This window comes from Rhincodon typus, chromosome 2, assembly GCF_021869965.1.
Source record: "Rhincodon typus isolate 14 chromosome 2, sRhiTyp1.1, whole genome shotgun sequence".
Taxonomy (NCBI): Eukaryota; Metazoa; Chordata; class Chondrichthyes; order Orectolobiformes; family Rhincodontidae; genus Rhincodon; species Rhincodon typus.
This window is the reverse complement of record NC_063333.1, coordinates 63,762,483-63,775,799: the sequence shown is the minus strand read 5'-3', so window position 1 is coordinate 63,775,799 and position 13,317 is coordinate 63,762,483. Positions and strand designations below refer to the sequence as shown.

Sequence of the window (13,317 nt, the reverse complement as noted above, 5' to 3'; positions counted from 1 at the left end):
TATTATGTATTATTGTTTCCTTTCAAAAAAAGGACAAATTGTTAATGATTATATCACACTGTGGTGATGTTTCTGCCATAGCTGAATAGTTAAAGGAGTTGGAGAGAGATTGATCAATGGTTTGTGAGTGGGCAGATGAGACCAAGTGTTAAGCATGATTCTTGAGTGTCAGGGAGTATATTGGGCAAGTGATGGGTATGGGATACATTCTCCAGCAGAAGAGATTCGTGGTGTGATCAGTAAGAGATACCATGTTAAGATAACCTGAACCACCCAAACAAGGTCATTTAGCCTCCTTTGAACAGGTATTGGAACCCAGGGTCCAAAAAACAGGTATTGATGTACATGGCTACCTCCTCCCTAACCATTCTGACAGTTGAATCCTGAAGGATTTTCTGACACTCCTCCCCGAGAAACTATGTAACCCCCTGCCCAGCTCCATCACTACTGCCTCCAATGCCCCAACCCTGAATCCCTGAACCCTCACACTGCCTTAGTGTTTAATTCTCTATCATTTTAAGTTACACCGTTCTTCAGTGCGGCCTCACTTTAAATGTAACAGCCTGCCTTTAAGAAGAGCGAGCCTGTTATACTGCATGGTATCTGCCTGACAACATTGTTCTTCAACCTGCTGAAAACTGGTTCAACTAGCAAGTTGGAGAAGAAGGAAGCAGCAAGAGACCCACTTGGCCACTCACTGTATCATACAGATGCACCAAACCTCAGTGCTGTCCTCTTGGTTTAGAATAGGCAGAGGAAGCTCACAAATTGCAATTTGTTTCTTTAATGTGGGATGTAAGCGTGGCTGGTAAGAAAGCATTTCTTGCCAAATCCTAGTTGCTGTTGAGTTGATTGGCTCTCTAAAGGGCAGCTAAGAATCACCCACATTGCTATTGGTCTAAAGTTACATGTGAGCTAGGCCTCTAGTAACGACTGCAGATTTCCTTCCCTCTAAGACTTTCATAAACCAAATGGGCTTTTTACAACAATTGACAATGGTTACATAGTTGCTGTTACACAATACTTAAAATTCCAGGTTTTTATTACATTTTAATTTAAGTAAGTACTTTTACGTGGAATTCAAACTCGTATCCCCAGATTATTAGCATGGAGCTTTGGATTACCTGTCCTGTGACATTATTATTATCTCACTGACTCCCATCCAAAACGTAGGGCATGTGTGTCTAGCCCAATATGCCTCAGTCAAGTTTCTCAATCTGTTTGAAGAGACCCATTGTCACATGTCCAATTAACACAGGTACCAGAATTTATGTTGCTCTGCAAAGGTTCACCAGAAACAAATATGAGCTGGTCTGAGCATAACGAACAGTGAGCACTGTTCTTTTGTCATTGACTACAAAATCCAGGCCATCATAACTATCCAAATACTTTAATTCCAATTATTTAGTTAATGTTACAGCCAATGTTTTCAATGTATTAATTTTTGCCAGTGATGAGGCATCAGTAGTAGCCATTATGATAATAACAGTTATTATGTTATCTTAGTTTTCTGATTTAACAATGAAATGCACCTTCTCTTTTTGGAGTAATTTTATACAAATCAGTATGGCAGAATGCAGGCTGGTTCTTTCTTCCTAGAATTGTCTGATTAGGTTGCAGTTTGTTATTCCACTTTCATACTTTTCCTGTGGCTAACTCTGATTTTTTACTCTGTACAGTTCTGGTAACAATGATTTTATAAACTTGACCTCCATGTTGCTGAAGTTTTTGAAAATAAATGAATCCTGTGTTGGCCAAGCCTCCAATCTGTAAGTAAATGATATGCCTTTCATTCTTCTCATTAATGCTATGCTCATTAAGGATATTAGTGCTGGGGAATGGAGTGACTTTCATTCGGGGCAACAAAACATAAAAGGCGTAGTTTAAATCACCCGAAATGAGTGAATTTGGATTGGGTGGAATGAGAAAACTTTAACAATCACAAACTATCAAGCTGCAAAAACAAGTGATCCATCCTTTGTGCTTTGATTAACACAGTCCAAAGCCATACAGACTGGTTAACTCAATCAGGATGTGTTACTACTTGACCAAAGTCCAGATTGTAGAATACCCAAAGTTGCTTCTGGGTTGTCATTGTTGCACATGATTGTAGCAGAATCACAGATTACTAATACTTCAGTCAAACCTCAGAGAGGCACCATGAACACAACATATCAATAAATGTATCAGAGATAGTTGGAACTGCAGATGCTGGAGAATCTGAGATAACAAGGTGTAGAGCTGGATGAACACAGCAGGCCAAGCAGCATCATAGGATCAGGAAGGCTGACGTTTCAGGCCTAGACCCTTCATCAGAAACGGAGGGGGTAGGGGGTTCTGAAATAAATAGGGAGAGAGGGGGAGGCGGATAGAAGATGGATAGAGGAGAAGATAGGTGGAGAGGAGACAGACTGGTCAAAGAGGTGGGGATGGAGCCAGTAAAGGTGAGTGTAGGTGGGGAGTTAGGGAGGAGATAGGTCAGTCCAGAGAGGATGGATAGGTCAAGGGGGCGAGATGAGGTTAGTAGGTAGGAGATGGGGGTGGGTCTTGAGGTGGGAAGAGGGGATAGGTGGCCATGGGTACCCGCATGGGCCCAAGTTATGCCTGCCTCTTTGTAGGTTACGTGGAACAATCCCTCTTCCTTACCTACACTGGGCCTAAACCCCACCTCTTCCTCCGTTACATGGATGACTGTATTGGCGCCGCCTCGTGCTCCCATGAGGAGCTTGAACAGTTCATCCACTTCACCAACACCTTCCACCCCAACCTTAAATTCACCTGGACCATCTCTAATACCTCTCTCACCTTTCTGAACCTCTGTCTCCATCTCAGGCAACCACCTAGAAACCGATATCCATTTCAAGACCACCGACTCCCACAGCTACCTAGAATACACCTCCTTCCACCCACCTTCCTGCAAAAATGCCATCCCCTATTCCCAATTCCTTTGCCTCCGCCATGTCTGTTCCCAGGATGAGGCATTCCACTCCCGTACATCTCATGTCCTCGTTTTTCAAGGACCGCAAATCCCCCCCTCAGTGGTCGAGACGGTGTCTCCCACATTTCCCGCAACTCATCCCTCACACCCAGTCCCCGCAATAACAACCAAAAAAGAATCCCCCTCATCCTCACGTACCACCCCACCAACCTCCGGATCCAACGCATCATCCTCCGACACTTCCACCATCTGCAATCCGACCCCACCACCAAAGACATTTTTCCCTCCCCACCCTTATCTGCTTTCTGGAGGGACCACTCTCTCCGTGACTCCCTTGTCCGCTCCACACTCCCCTCCAGCCCCACCACACCCGGCACTTTTCCCTGCAACCGCAGGAAGTGCTACACCTGCCCCCACATCTCCTCCCTCACCCCCATCCCAGGCCCCAAGAAGACTTTCCACATCAAGCAGATGTTCACCTGCACATCTGCTAATGTGGTATACTGCATCCGCTGTTCCTGATGTGGCTTCCTCTACATCGGGAAAACCAAGTGGAGGCTTGGGGACCGCTTTGCAGAACACCTACGCTCGGTTCGCAATAAACAACTGCACCTCCCAGTTGCGAACCATTTCAACTCCCCCTCCCATTCCTCAGACGACATGTCCATCCTGGGCCTCCTGCAGTGCCACAATGATGCCACCCGAAGGTTGCAGGAACAGCAACTCATATTCCGCTTGGGAACCCTGCAGCCCAATGGTATCAATGTGGATTTCACAAGTTTCAAAATCTCCCCTCCCCCTACCGCATCCCAAAACCAGCCCAACTTGTCCCCGCCTCCCTAACTGTTCTTCCTCCCACCTCAAGCCACACCCCCATCTCCTCCCTACTAACCTCATCCCGCCCCCTTGACCTGTCCGTCCTCCCTGGACTGACCTATCTCCTCCCTACCTCCCCACCTACACTTACCTTTACTGGCTCCATCCCCGCCTCTTTGACCTGTCTGTCTCCTCTCCACCTATCTTCTCCTCTATCCATCTTCTATCCGCCTCCCCCTCTCTCCCTATTTATTTCAGAACCCCCTTCCCCTCTCCCATTTCTGAAGAAGGGTCTAGACCCGAAACGTCAGCCTTCCTGCTCCTCTGATAATGCTTGGCCTGCTGTGTTCATCCAGCTCTACACCTTGTTATATCAATAAATGTTTTTGGACTTCTTTTCTTGACTGTGGAATTCTCAGTTTAATATCTCACCTGAAATGCAGTACTTCCAATTTTGTAACACTCCTTGACTACAACACTAAAGTATCATTTTCAATTGTATGATCAAATCGTTAGAATGAAGCTTTAACCCATTAGCCTCTGAGTTTGAGATGTGACTGCTCCTGTTGAGCTGAGATCCAAACAAAAGACGTGGAGAATCAGAACTGTTAGATATCAGTCCTTGCTAATGACCTATTGTTGGATACACGATTTAATAAGTAAATTATGCAGACAAATCACAAAATTGATTTATATACTGCAAATCACTATTTTCACTGGGAAAATGTTATACTTTTTCTTAGGGACAGTTCTTCATGTGGGTGGAATGGAAATTCAGAACCACAGAATTTTATGGGGCACTGTAATTGTGATAATGGCAATCAGGTAAGAATCATGGGCTGTGACATCTCCATTGTTTCTCGGCCCACTGGTCATGTTATGCAACCATTTTAAATTATTGAATTTTGATAAGTTTATGTATTTGTATATATTGGCACGGATTAAAGGATCAAGACACCTGCACCCTATTCATTTTCGTGCTCTTTCCAAATGTTTCTGGAAATCATTTGAACAGCTAAATCTTTCACTTCGTATTCTCTGACTCAAAGGATGGTGAGTGGCAGTCCATCTGTTGTTTTTAAGATTTAGCCTTGGTAATTTGAAGTCAAGAACCATCCCTCCACACAAAGACAGCCGCAAACAACAGAAGCTATAAGTGGATTACTATTTTTGATAACGTGAATTTTCTGACTGTGTCACAGCTTCAAAGGGAAATGCTCTCTTTTTTATGAAACAATGACCTGTCTTTCTCTGTTTGGATTCAATAAAATGCTACCACAACACAAGGCACCCGCATGTATAAAAGAACAGCATCAGTAACCTGAGGATCAGTTATTTGCTTCCTTTAAAAGATAGAGCTGTTTTTATTTAGTTTAGGGAACTGTCAAAATTACAGGTTTCAAATAAAACTTCAGTCACAATCAATGGTTACCTACCTGGAATTAAGTATTCAGAATCACTTAAAATGCAATGCACAGTGTTAAGTAACTGATATTGTATAAAACCCCATTGCCCCAAAGTATAGTCCTGAATTACTGAGGAAATGTTAGACACTGTACAAATGTAACACCAAGTCAGGCTGATAAAATCTAAAATAGCTGTGAAATTTGAGAGGAAAAAAATCGTAAATTGAATATGATCCCTTTCTAAATTCCGGAACCTAAGCAGTTAATTTACAGGAACTAACCAGATTTGTGTATGTATGCTTACATTTTGCTCTGTCCCCCACACCTGCTTGTTACTGGTGGAGGAAATAAGCTGGGAATGGAAAATAAGAGTTAACTTATTCACAAAACAATCAACAGAAGATAACCAGTATTGACTTACCATATGGAAAAGGAGGATTTAAATAAAGACTTCTCTGGGATACAGGCCATGGCGTTTGCATCCTGTGCAAACCCTTCTCCCAGGCCCTGTTCCCATGAGCTGTATTACTTGTTACAGTGCTAATCTGTGGAGATGTTTTGAACATTTCAGACTTGAAATGTTATCACGTCCATTATGAAAACCAATGGAATGCAAAAGAAACAAAATAAATTCAAAAGATTATACGTAACAGATTGGGAAATGAAGGAAATTAATGGCAGGCTTGCAGACTGACAAGGAGGTCTTGTGATGCAGTGGTAGCATCTTTACCTTTGGGTCTTTAGTTTCTAGTTCAGTTCCACCTCAGGACTTAATGGCCATGGAAGGTGTGTTATATCAAAGCTAAACAGGTTGATTATCAATCTGTCAATCCTTTGCTTTACCTATGACAGGCAATAGGAGATTTCTTTAGTCAACTGGAACCTTTTGGTAACTGCGGTGTAAACCCATATTATATTATAAATGTACTTGTGTATATTCTTGTCATGTGCAAGTGTGAACCTTGTTCCAAGGGTCTCCTGTATATTGGTAAACCAAATCCACCAACAGAAATTTATATAGTGCTTTTAACAGAATTAAGTACAGTAACCTAAAGTGGTTCACGAGAGTATTAAATATTAATATATGAAACCCAAGCCACAAGTTATAGATGTTCAGACTTTTGCAGTAATAATGACAATGAAACCATCAGAAATCAAAATCTTTACTCCTTTGAAATGGACAACAGCTTCTGGATTACATGCTCAGAATAACTTGAAAGTCTAGAAGTTGCTGTCAATAGCTTTATGCTTCTCCAGAGGATGCACAACCCAGGCAGCCCCCAGAGTGCAACTATTAGAAGTCAATCACTGATATGCTGTTAGTCTCACTGCAAAAACCTTTGAGAAAGATCTTGCTGAATGAAGAGTAACTAGATTTTTAACAGCATACCAATCTGATAATTAATTTTAAAACAGATATGTAAATGAAGCACAATGTAAATCAGAACAATTCTAATTGTTGGTTCAGTTTAGGTTCAGTGTAGGTTCATGGAAGGACTGCTTAAAATTACTGTACTGGTTACTGCGAGTGTGATGGGACATGCCACTCATTGCAATTATGCTAAAATTTAATTAATTGTAGCGGTTAAAGAGTCAACTTGAATTAAAGCTTTCTGCTGCTTTCTGCTCTAGTGTGGTTTTACAACAGAAGTGTGATAGCTTTACTTCCGTTTTCTTAGACACATCACTACCAAGTTTGTGACATGCATAAGATAACTTACATATTTAAAGCAGCTTATGTATCAGTAGAAAGGAAAGTTATTGGTAGCATTGTAATTTTGCAAGGACTCCTCTTCAGCAAGAACAAGTTAGAGAGCTGGAAATTTAACAATTAATTTTAGTCATCCATAAAATGCTCATTTCAATTTGAAGTGCTTATTTTTTCATTAGAATTTCATGGGATTATATCCAGTAAAATCATACTTAAACGTGTCCCTAATTACCTTGCTTAGGTTTAGCCTCGTTGCCAAGGTTAGAGCAACTGTCTTTATACTGATAAATCATATCATCTGATGTATAAACTAGACTGATCAGATGCAACTTAAAGCTAAAGCTCAACTCTAGAGTTAATGTAAAAGAACATTGATAAATTATTGCATAAAATTATTTATAAGCTGTCACATGCCCACATTGGGAGCCAGTAAAGTTTACCTCAAGATAATTGATCCCTGTTGAGTTTAACTCTGCTGTCCGGGTCAGGGCTTTTCTTGGGGCATCAGCAGGACTCTCCATAGGCTAGGCTTTATTGAGGCCTTTTAACAATAAAATGAGTGGAATTCCCAAACTAGCCTTTGAAGTCACCAAGATATGACCTCTTCAAGTGGGGTTTGGGGAGGGGCATGCAAGGGAGATTACCCCATATCTTCCCCTACTCCGGAAAATGGCAGAACCAAAATCAGGAGGTGGAAACCAGGTGCAACTTGATTCCAGGCCTCTTCCTTGCTGTTATCCAAAATTTTACAGGTTTTCTGCCTTAAGAAAACATAAAGAGCTAAAGTAAACCATTTGGTCTTTTGAACCTTCTCTCATTCAGTTAGCTCAGAGCTGATCTACTGTCCTCAAACCCACTTTTCTGCACTATTTCCAAACTCCTTAATTCCCTTAGTATTTAAAAACCTATTAGCTTCTACCTTGAATGGGGACTGAGAATGCACAGCTCTGAGGTAAGAATTCCAAAACTCTCAACCTTTTGAGCGGAGTTATTTCTCTTGACCTTGATCCTAAGTGGATGACTCCTTTTCCTGAAATCGTGATCCCTTCTCTAGATGCACAGAATCACAAAAAGAGGCCAATCACCCCATCATATCTGCATCAACTGTTTGAGTATTTTGACTTAATACAAAACTTCTATCTCTTCCCCATAACTCTGCACATTTGGATGATTATTTAAATAGAAATGATGCCCTTGTGAATGATATAGTCGAACCTTTTTAAGAGCAAATTACTGCAAATGCTGGAATCTGAACTGAAAACAAAAAAAAAATACTGGAGATCACAGTGGGTCAGGCAGCATCCATGGAGAGAAAGCAAGCTAACGTTTTGATCTGGATGACTTTTCACCAGAGCTAAATTGAAGCTCTGAAGATTCATGTAGGCTTGAAACAGTTGAACCTTTCTCTGCCAAACTTCTAGGCAGTGCATTCCAAACCCAGACCACTACTGTGTGAAAAAGCTTTTTCTCATCTTGTTTTTGCGTCATTTGCAAAACACTTCAAAACTGTGCCTTCTCATTCTTCATTCTTTTGTGAACAGGGACAGTTTTACCCCATCGAGTCTGTCCCAATCCTTCATGATTTTGAAAATGTCTATCAAATCTGCCTTCAGCTTTGTCCTTTCTATGGAAAGCAATTCCAGCTTCTCCGGTCTAAGCTTATGACTGAAGCTTCTCATCCCTGGAACCATTCTCATAAACCTCTTTTACACTCTCTCAAATGTGTTGATAACCTTCCTAAAGCAAGGTGCCCGGGACCGTACACAACACTTCAACTGAAGTCTAACTAATGTGCTATATAAGATTAGCATAATCTCCTTGCTCTTGTACTCTCTGCCCCTATTAATGAAGCCTAGAACACTATGTTTTATTAGCAGCTCTCTGCCAATCCTGCCAGTTTTAAAGGTTTATGCACATTTACACCCGCTTGATTCAATTTCCCACGTTCTTACCCATTCACTGACCTTTCTGGAGCCTCTATGCATTCTCCTCAATGCCTACCTTCTCACCTAACTTTGTATTTCCAGCCAATTTAAATGCATTGCACTTAGTTCGTTTATCTAAGTTATCAACAGGAATTGAAAATAGGTGAGGCACAAATATTGCTCCTTGCAGTAACCTGCTGACACAAAAATGTGATCAATAATGTCTTATTTATTCCTAATTCTTGTTTTCTGTCAATAAACATCTTCAATCTACAACAATATATTAACCCCAATTTCACAAATCACGATTTTGTGTAGTCACCTTTTGCATGATATACTATACAGCGAAATGATCTTTGAAAATCCAAATTGGTCTAATTGGAATTTTGAGCTCTCTATGTTGAAACCAGAACTCATTGCAATCAACAACTCATCATTCATTCATTGGATCTTAAAGCTTCTTATCCTTCCCAGTTTTCATCAGCCTACAATCTTTAAGATATTGAAATCAAATTTCATTTTAATTGATCATCATTCCCTATCTTGTTGAATGTTTCCTCAACCTTTGTGGTATTTTGCACTTCAGCCTTTACCTTTTACTTGGAAGTATCTCCGTAAAACTGATGCAACTATCTGGTTGTATTTATCTTACAGCAATGCCCAGCAGCAAATAACACGACACCCTACTACAGAAATAGTGACGGACAACTGCTATACAACCTCACAGGTTACAATCTGCAAGACTACTTAATATCAACAGAAAACATATTTGGACAAAAAAGGTAAAGTACAGTTGCTGAATCAGTGTTATGAAGAACTGTTTTTAAAGATGTTGGGCTCAATCTTACATTTTTTTGGCTAAGTCTGAGTTGCTTCAAGATTTTTGGAGTGTTTTTGTCTCAAGACCTCATGAATTTTGTTATTGTGTCTTGCCAAACTCACCTCTTTATATATGTACCCCATCCCTACAGCATCCCTTATGTCTGATTTCTGCCTCATCTTACCATGCACCCTTTCCACTGGCAACATTTGTACCCGTGCCTGTTGAGCATCTAGACAAGCACTGTAAGTCCAGAACCACCTGACATTTGCCCCAGAAAGGGCAAACAGGGAAAAATCAAACTCCACTCAGTTGACAAGGTTTGAGAAGTCTTGCTGGAAGAGGCGATGCCAATTAGAGCATTCTTCCTCCCCCCAAACCAGCAATAGTGGCCATGACACTAGACCATGCCAGCCTGGTCCAATATTGCTACCCTGGTTAACCTCAGACATCAAGAGGAATGCCCAGCACTGTAGCTAGAATGTCCTTTTCCACTCTGCCAAGAGGAGTGCCATCATTGTCTCTCCAATACCTCATACTTGCTGTGTCTGTGCTGTTGTACCCACTTCCGATCAAGGGTCACGCTCTACTAGTCCATTGTTGCCTGCAAGATCTTCCCTAATTGCTTTCACTCATCTAAAACTCCAACACCATTAGCCTTGCATGTCTCACCTTACCACATGCACTGTCACTCCGGGACACCTCTCCACCCACGCTGAGAGTAATTGCAATGCCACCCACATCAACACCGGCATAATCTACCCCGTCTCTCATTCCAGGAGGGAAACACAGCACAATAGGCCAGATAAACTCAGAACATCACCTGTCATTTGGCTCCTCACTTTTTATGTAGTGAGGAGCCTGAATCTGACCACCCTAACTAGGATCAGGACTGGTATCAAAGGCTGCCTTTCACTTACTATCCAGGAACCCCCTGAATGAAGGCTATGCCCCTGGATGCAAATGAGGCCTGCTGACAACCATGACAAGCTTTCTGCCTTTGTGTCTGCTAAACAGTATGGCCAAACCGCTGTAATATGTAACAAACTAAGGTAACGCTGGAGAAACTCAGCAGGTCTGACAGCATCTGTGGAGATAGAAACAGAGCTAAAGGTTTTAGTCCAATATAACTTCTTCAGACAGATTTTGCCAGACCTGCTGGGTTTCTCCAGTATGTATAACATTTTGTTTTCAGCAGTAATATGAATCTGGTATCCCTGGCTGAGAAGGCAAAATACAAAAAGGCAGGTAAGGCAATGCAGGGCAGGGATGCTGTGAGCATCATAGGAGCTGCTGAGTGCGTTATCTTGCAATAACCTGTTGCTTTTTAAGATAGATTTTCTGCTCTTTAAGATTTTTACACAAAGTTGAGGCATTAAGAGGTGTGGACTGTTTTCTAAATGAGGAAAGGCTTCTGAAATCTGAAGCATAAAGGGACTTATGAGTCCTTGTTCAGCATTCTCTTAAGGTTAACGTACAGGGTCAGTTGCCAGTTAAGAAGGCAGTTGCAATGTTAACATTCATTTTCAGAGGGCCAGAACACAAAAGTAGAGTCAAACTACTGAGGCTGTATAAACTCTGGTCAGATCACATTTGGAATATTGTGAGCAGTTTTGGCACCATATCTAAGGAAGGATGTGGTATCTTTGGAGGGGGTCCAGAGGAGATTTGCAGGAATGATCCCAGGGGTAAAGGTCGTGTCATAGGAGGAGCAGTTGAGAAATCTGAGCCTATTGAGTTTAGAAGGATAAGGGAGAATCTCTTTGTAATTTACAGAATATTGAGAGGCCTGAATAAAGCGGATGTGGAGAAGATGTTTCCACTAGTAGGAGAGACTAGCACCCGAGGGAACAGTCCCAAAGTGAACGGATGACCCTATAGAACTGAGATGAGGAGGAATTTGTTCAGCCAGAAGGTGGTGAACTCATTGCTACAGAAGGCTGTGGAGGCCAAGTCATTGAGTGTATTAGACAGGTTCTTGATTGCTAAGGGAATCAATAGTTACGGGGAGAAGGCAGGAGAATGAGTATGAAAAGCAAATTAACCATTATCCAAATGGTGGAGCAGACCCAATGAGCCAAATGGCCTAATTCTACTCCGATCTCTTATGGTCTAAATTTCTGACATTGATACTATGAATTGATGTAATTGATTGATTGATGCCAAAGAAGTAGTAAACTGAGGCTTTTTTCCAGGAATGTATTTTAAAGTCATAGAATCATACAGCGTGGAAACAGACCCTACAGCCCAACTCGTCCATGCCGACTAAACTGAACAAGTCCCATTTGCCTGTATTTGGCTCATATCCCTCTAAATTTTTCCTATCCATGTACCTGTCCATATGACTTTTAAATGTTGTGATTGTACTCGCCGCTACCACTTCCTCTGGCAGCTCGTTCCATACATGCACCATCCTCTGTGTGAAAAAGTTGCTCATCGGGTCTCTTTTAAATTTTTCACCTCTCACCTTAAAACTATTTCCTCTAGTTTGGACTCCCCTTCTCGGGGGAAAAGTCCTTGGCTATTCATCTTCTCTATGCTCTTCATGATTTTATGAACCTCTATAAGGTCACCCTCAGCCTTCTACACTCCAGGGAAAAAAAAGTCCCAGCCCATCCAACCTCTCCTCATCACTCAAACCCTCCAGTCCCGCTAACATCTTTGTAAATCTTTTCTGCATCCTTTCCAGTTTAATAACATCCTTTTAAAAGCCTCGACTTGGTCAATTTCAGAATCATGCTAAAGATCTGCAAATGGTTTATTGGTTTATACATAGTGCATACTAGGATAGTGGATATGGAGGAGGCATGAAAAGAGCATGAAGGACACGAGGAACATGAAAAATATTGGATGCACATTAGAAATAGGAGTATATGGAGCGCTACCCAATTCTGTGAAATACACTACCTGACGACTGTTTCTGCCCTATTGTGGGCTGTATTCCTCCTGGAATAAGAATGATGGGGGGAGAATAAGGCAGCATGGGAATTGGATCAATGAGATATTGAGTGCAAGTCTTTAAGGGCTGTGCCCCGATACACGAAGGTGGGCACTCCAGCCTACAGGCCCCTCCATCTGTCTATCTCCATTGCCAGCTCAGAAGGTGGTGGGCCCAACTGCATCTTTTCCCTGAATGAAAATATGGTGGATGGGAGCCTCCTGAATGGAAAAAAGTCTGTGGAGTCAGGAACATTTCTCCTGACTAACCCTAATTCCTGATCTTTGTCTCTTTCCTGAAAATATGACCCTACATCATAAAATTAAATAAAACATTGCCCTTGTCATCTACAATTTAGATGTGGGTCCATTCCACTTCCTTTGTGAATTGACAAGTGAGTCAGTGTGCACTGTTCTTCCTGGAATTTAGGCCCATGTAGGATGACTCATTCGGTCTGCTGAATTGATGGGGCCTCATGGGAGATGAACATTCAAGTTGGGATGTGTTATTGTGTCAAGCCTAAGGTGACCATATTTATCATCTGGAATTTTGAGATATGTGGAGAAGTAAAAGGAGAACAAGGCATTTCACAATGCAGGCAAGCCTTGACTGAAGATAGAGTTGGAAGGTCATGATGTACAGGACTTTGGTGAGGCCTCTTCTGGAATATTGTGCCCAGTTACAAGTGCTGAAAAATGGGATTAGAATAGTTGGGTCAACAAGGTGCAGGGCTGGATGAACACAGCAGGCCAAGCAGCATCAT

At 41.7% G+C, this 13,317-nt stretch overlaps 1 protein-coding gene across 1 annotated transcript in view; it reads left to right on the top strand.

Annotated features, from left to right (window-relative positions):
- LOC109912449 (ATP-binding cassette sub-family A member 13-like) overlaps positions 1-13,317 on the top strand; it is a 268,159-nt gene that overhangs the window by 180,427 nt on the left and 74,415 nt on the right. Inside the window, exons 43-45 of the mRNA XM_048608185.1 lie at positions 1,680-1,769; positions 4,498-4,579; positions 9,451-9,578. Of these exons, the coding sequence (XP_048464142.1) occupies positions 1,680-1,769; positions 4,498-4,579; positions 9,451-9,578 (300 nt within the window). The remainder of the gene's footprint in view (positions 1-1,679; positions 1,770-4,497; positions 4,580-9,450; positions 9,579-13,317) is intronic.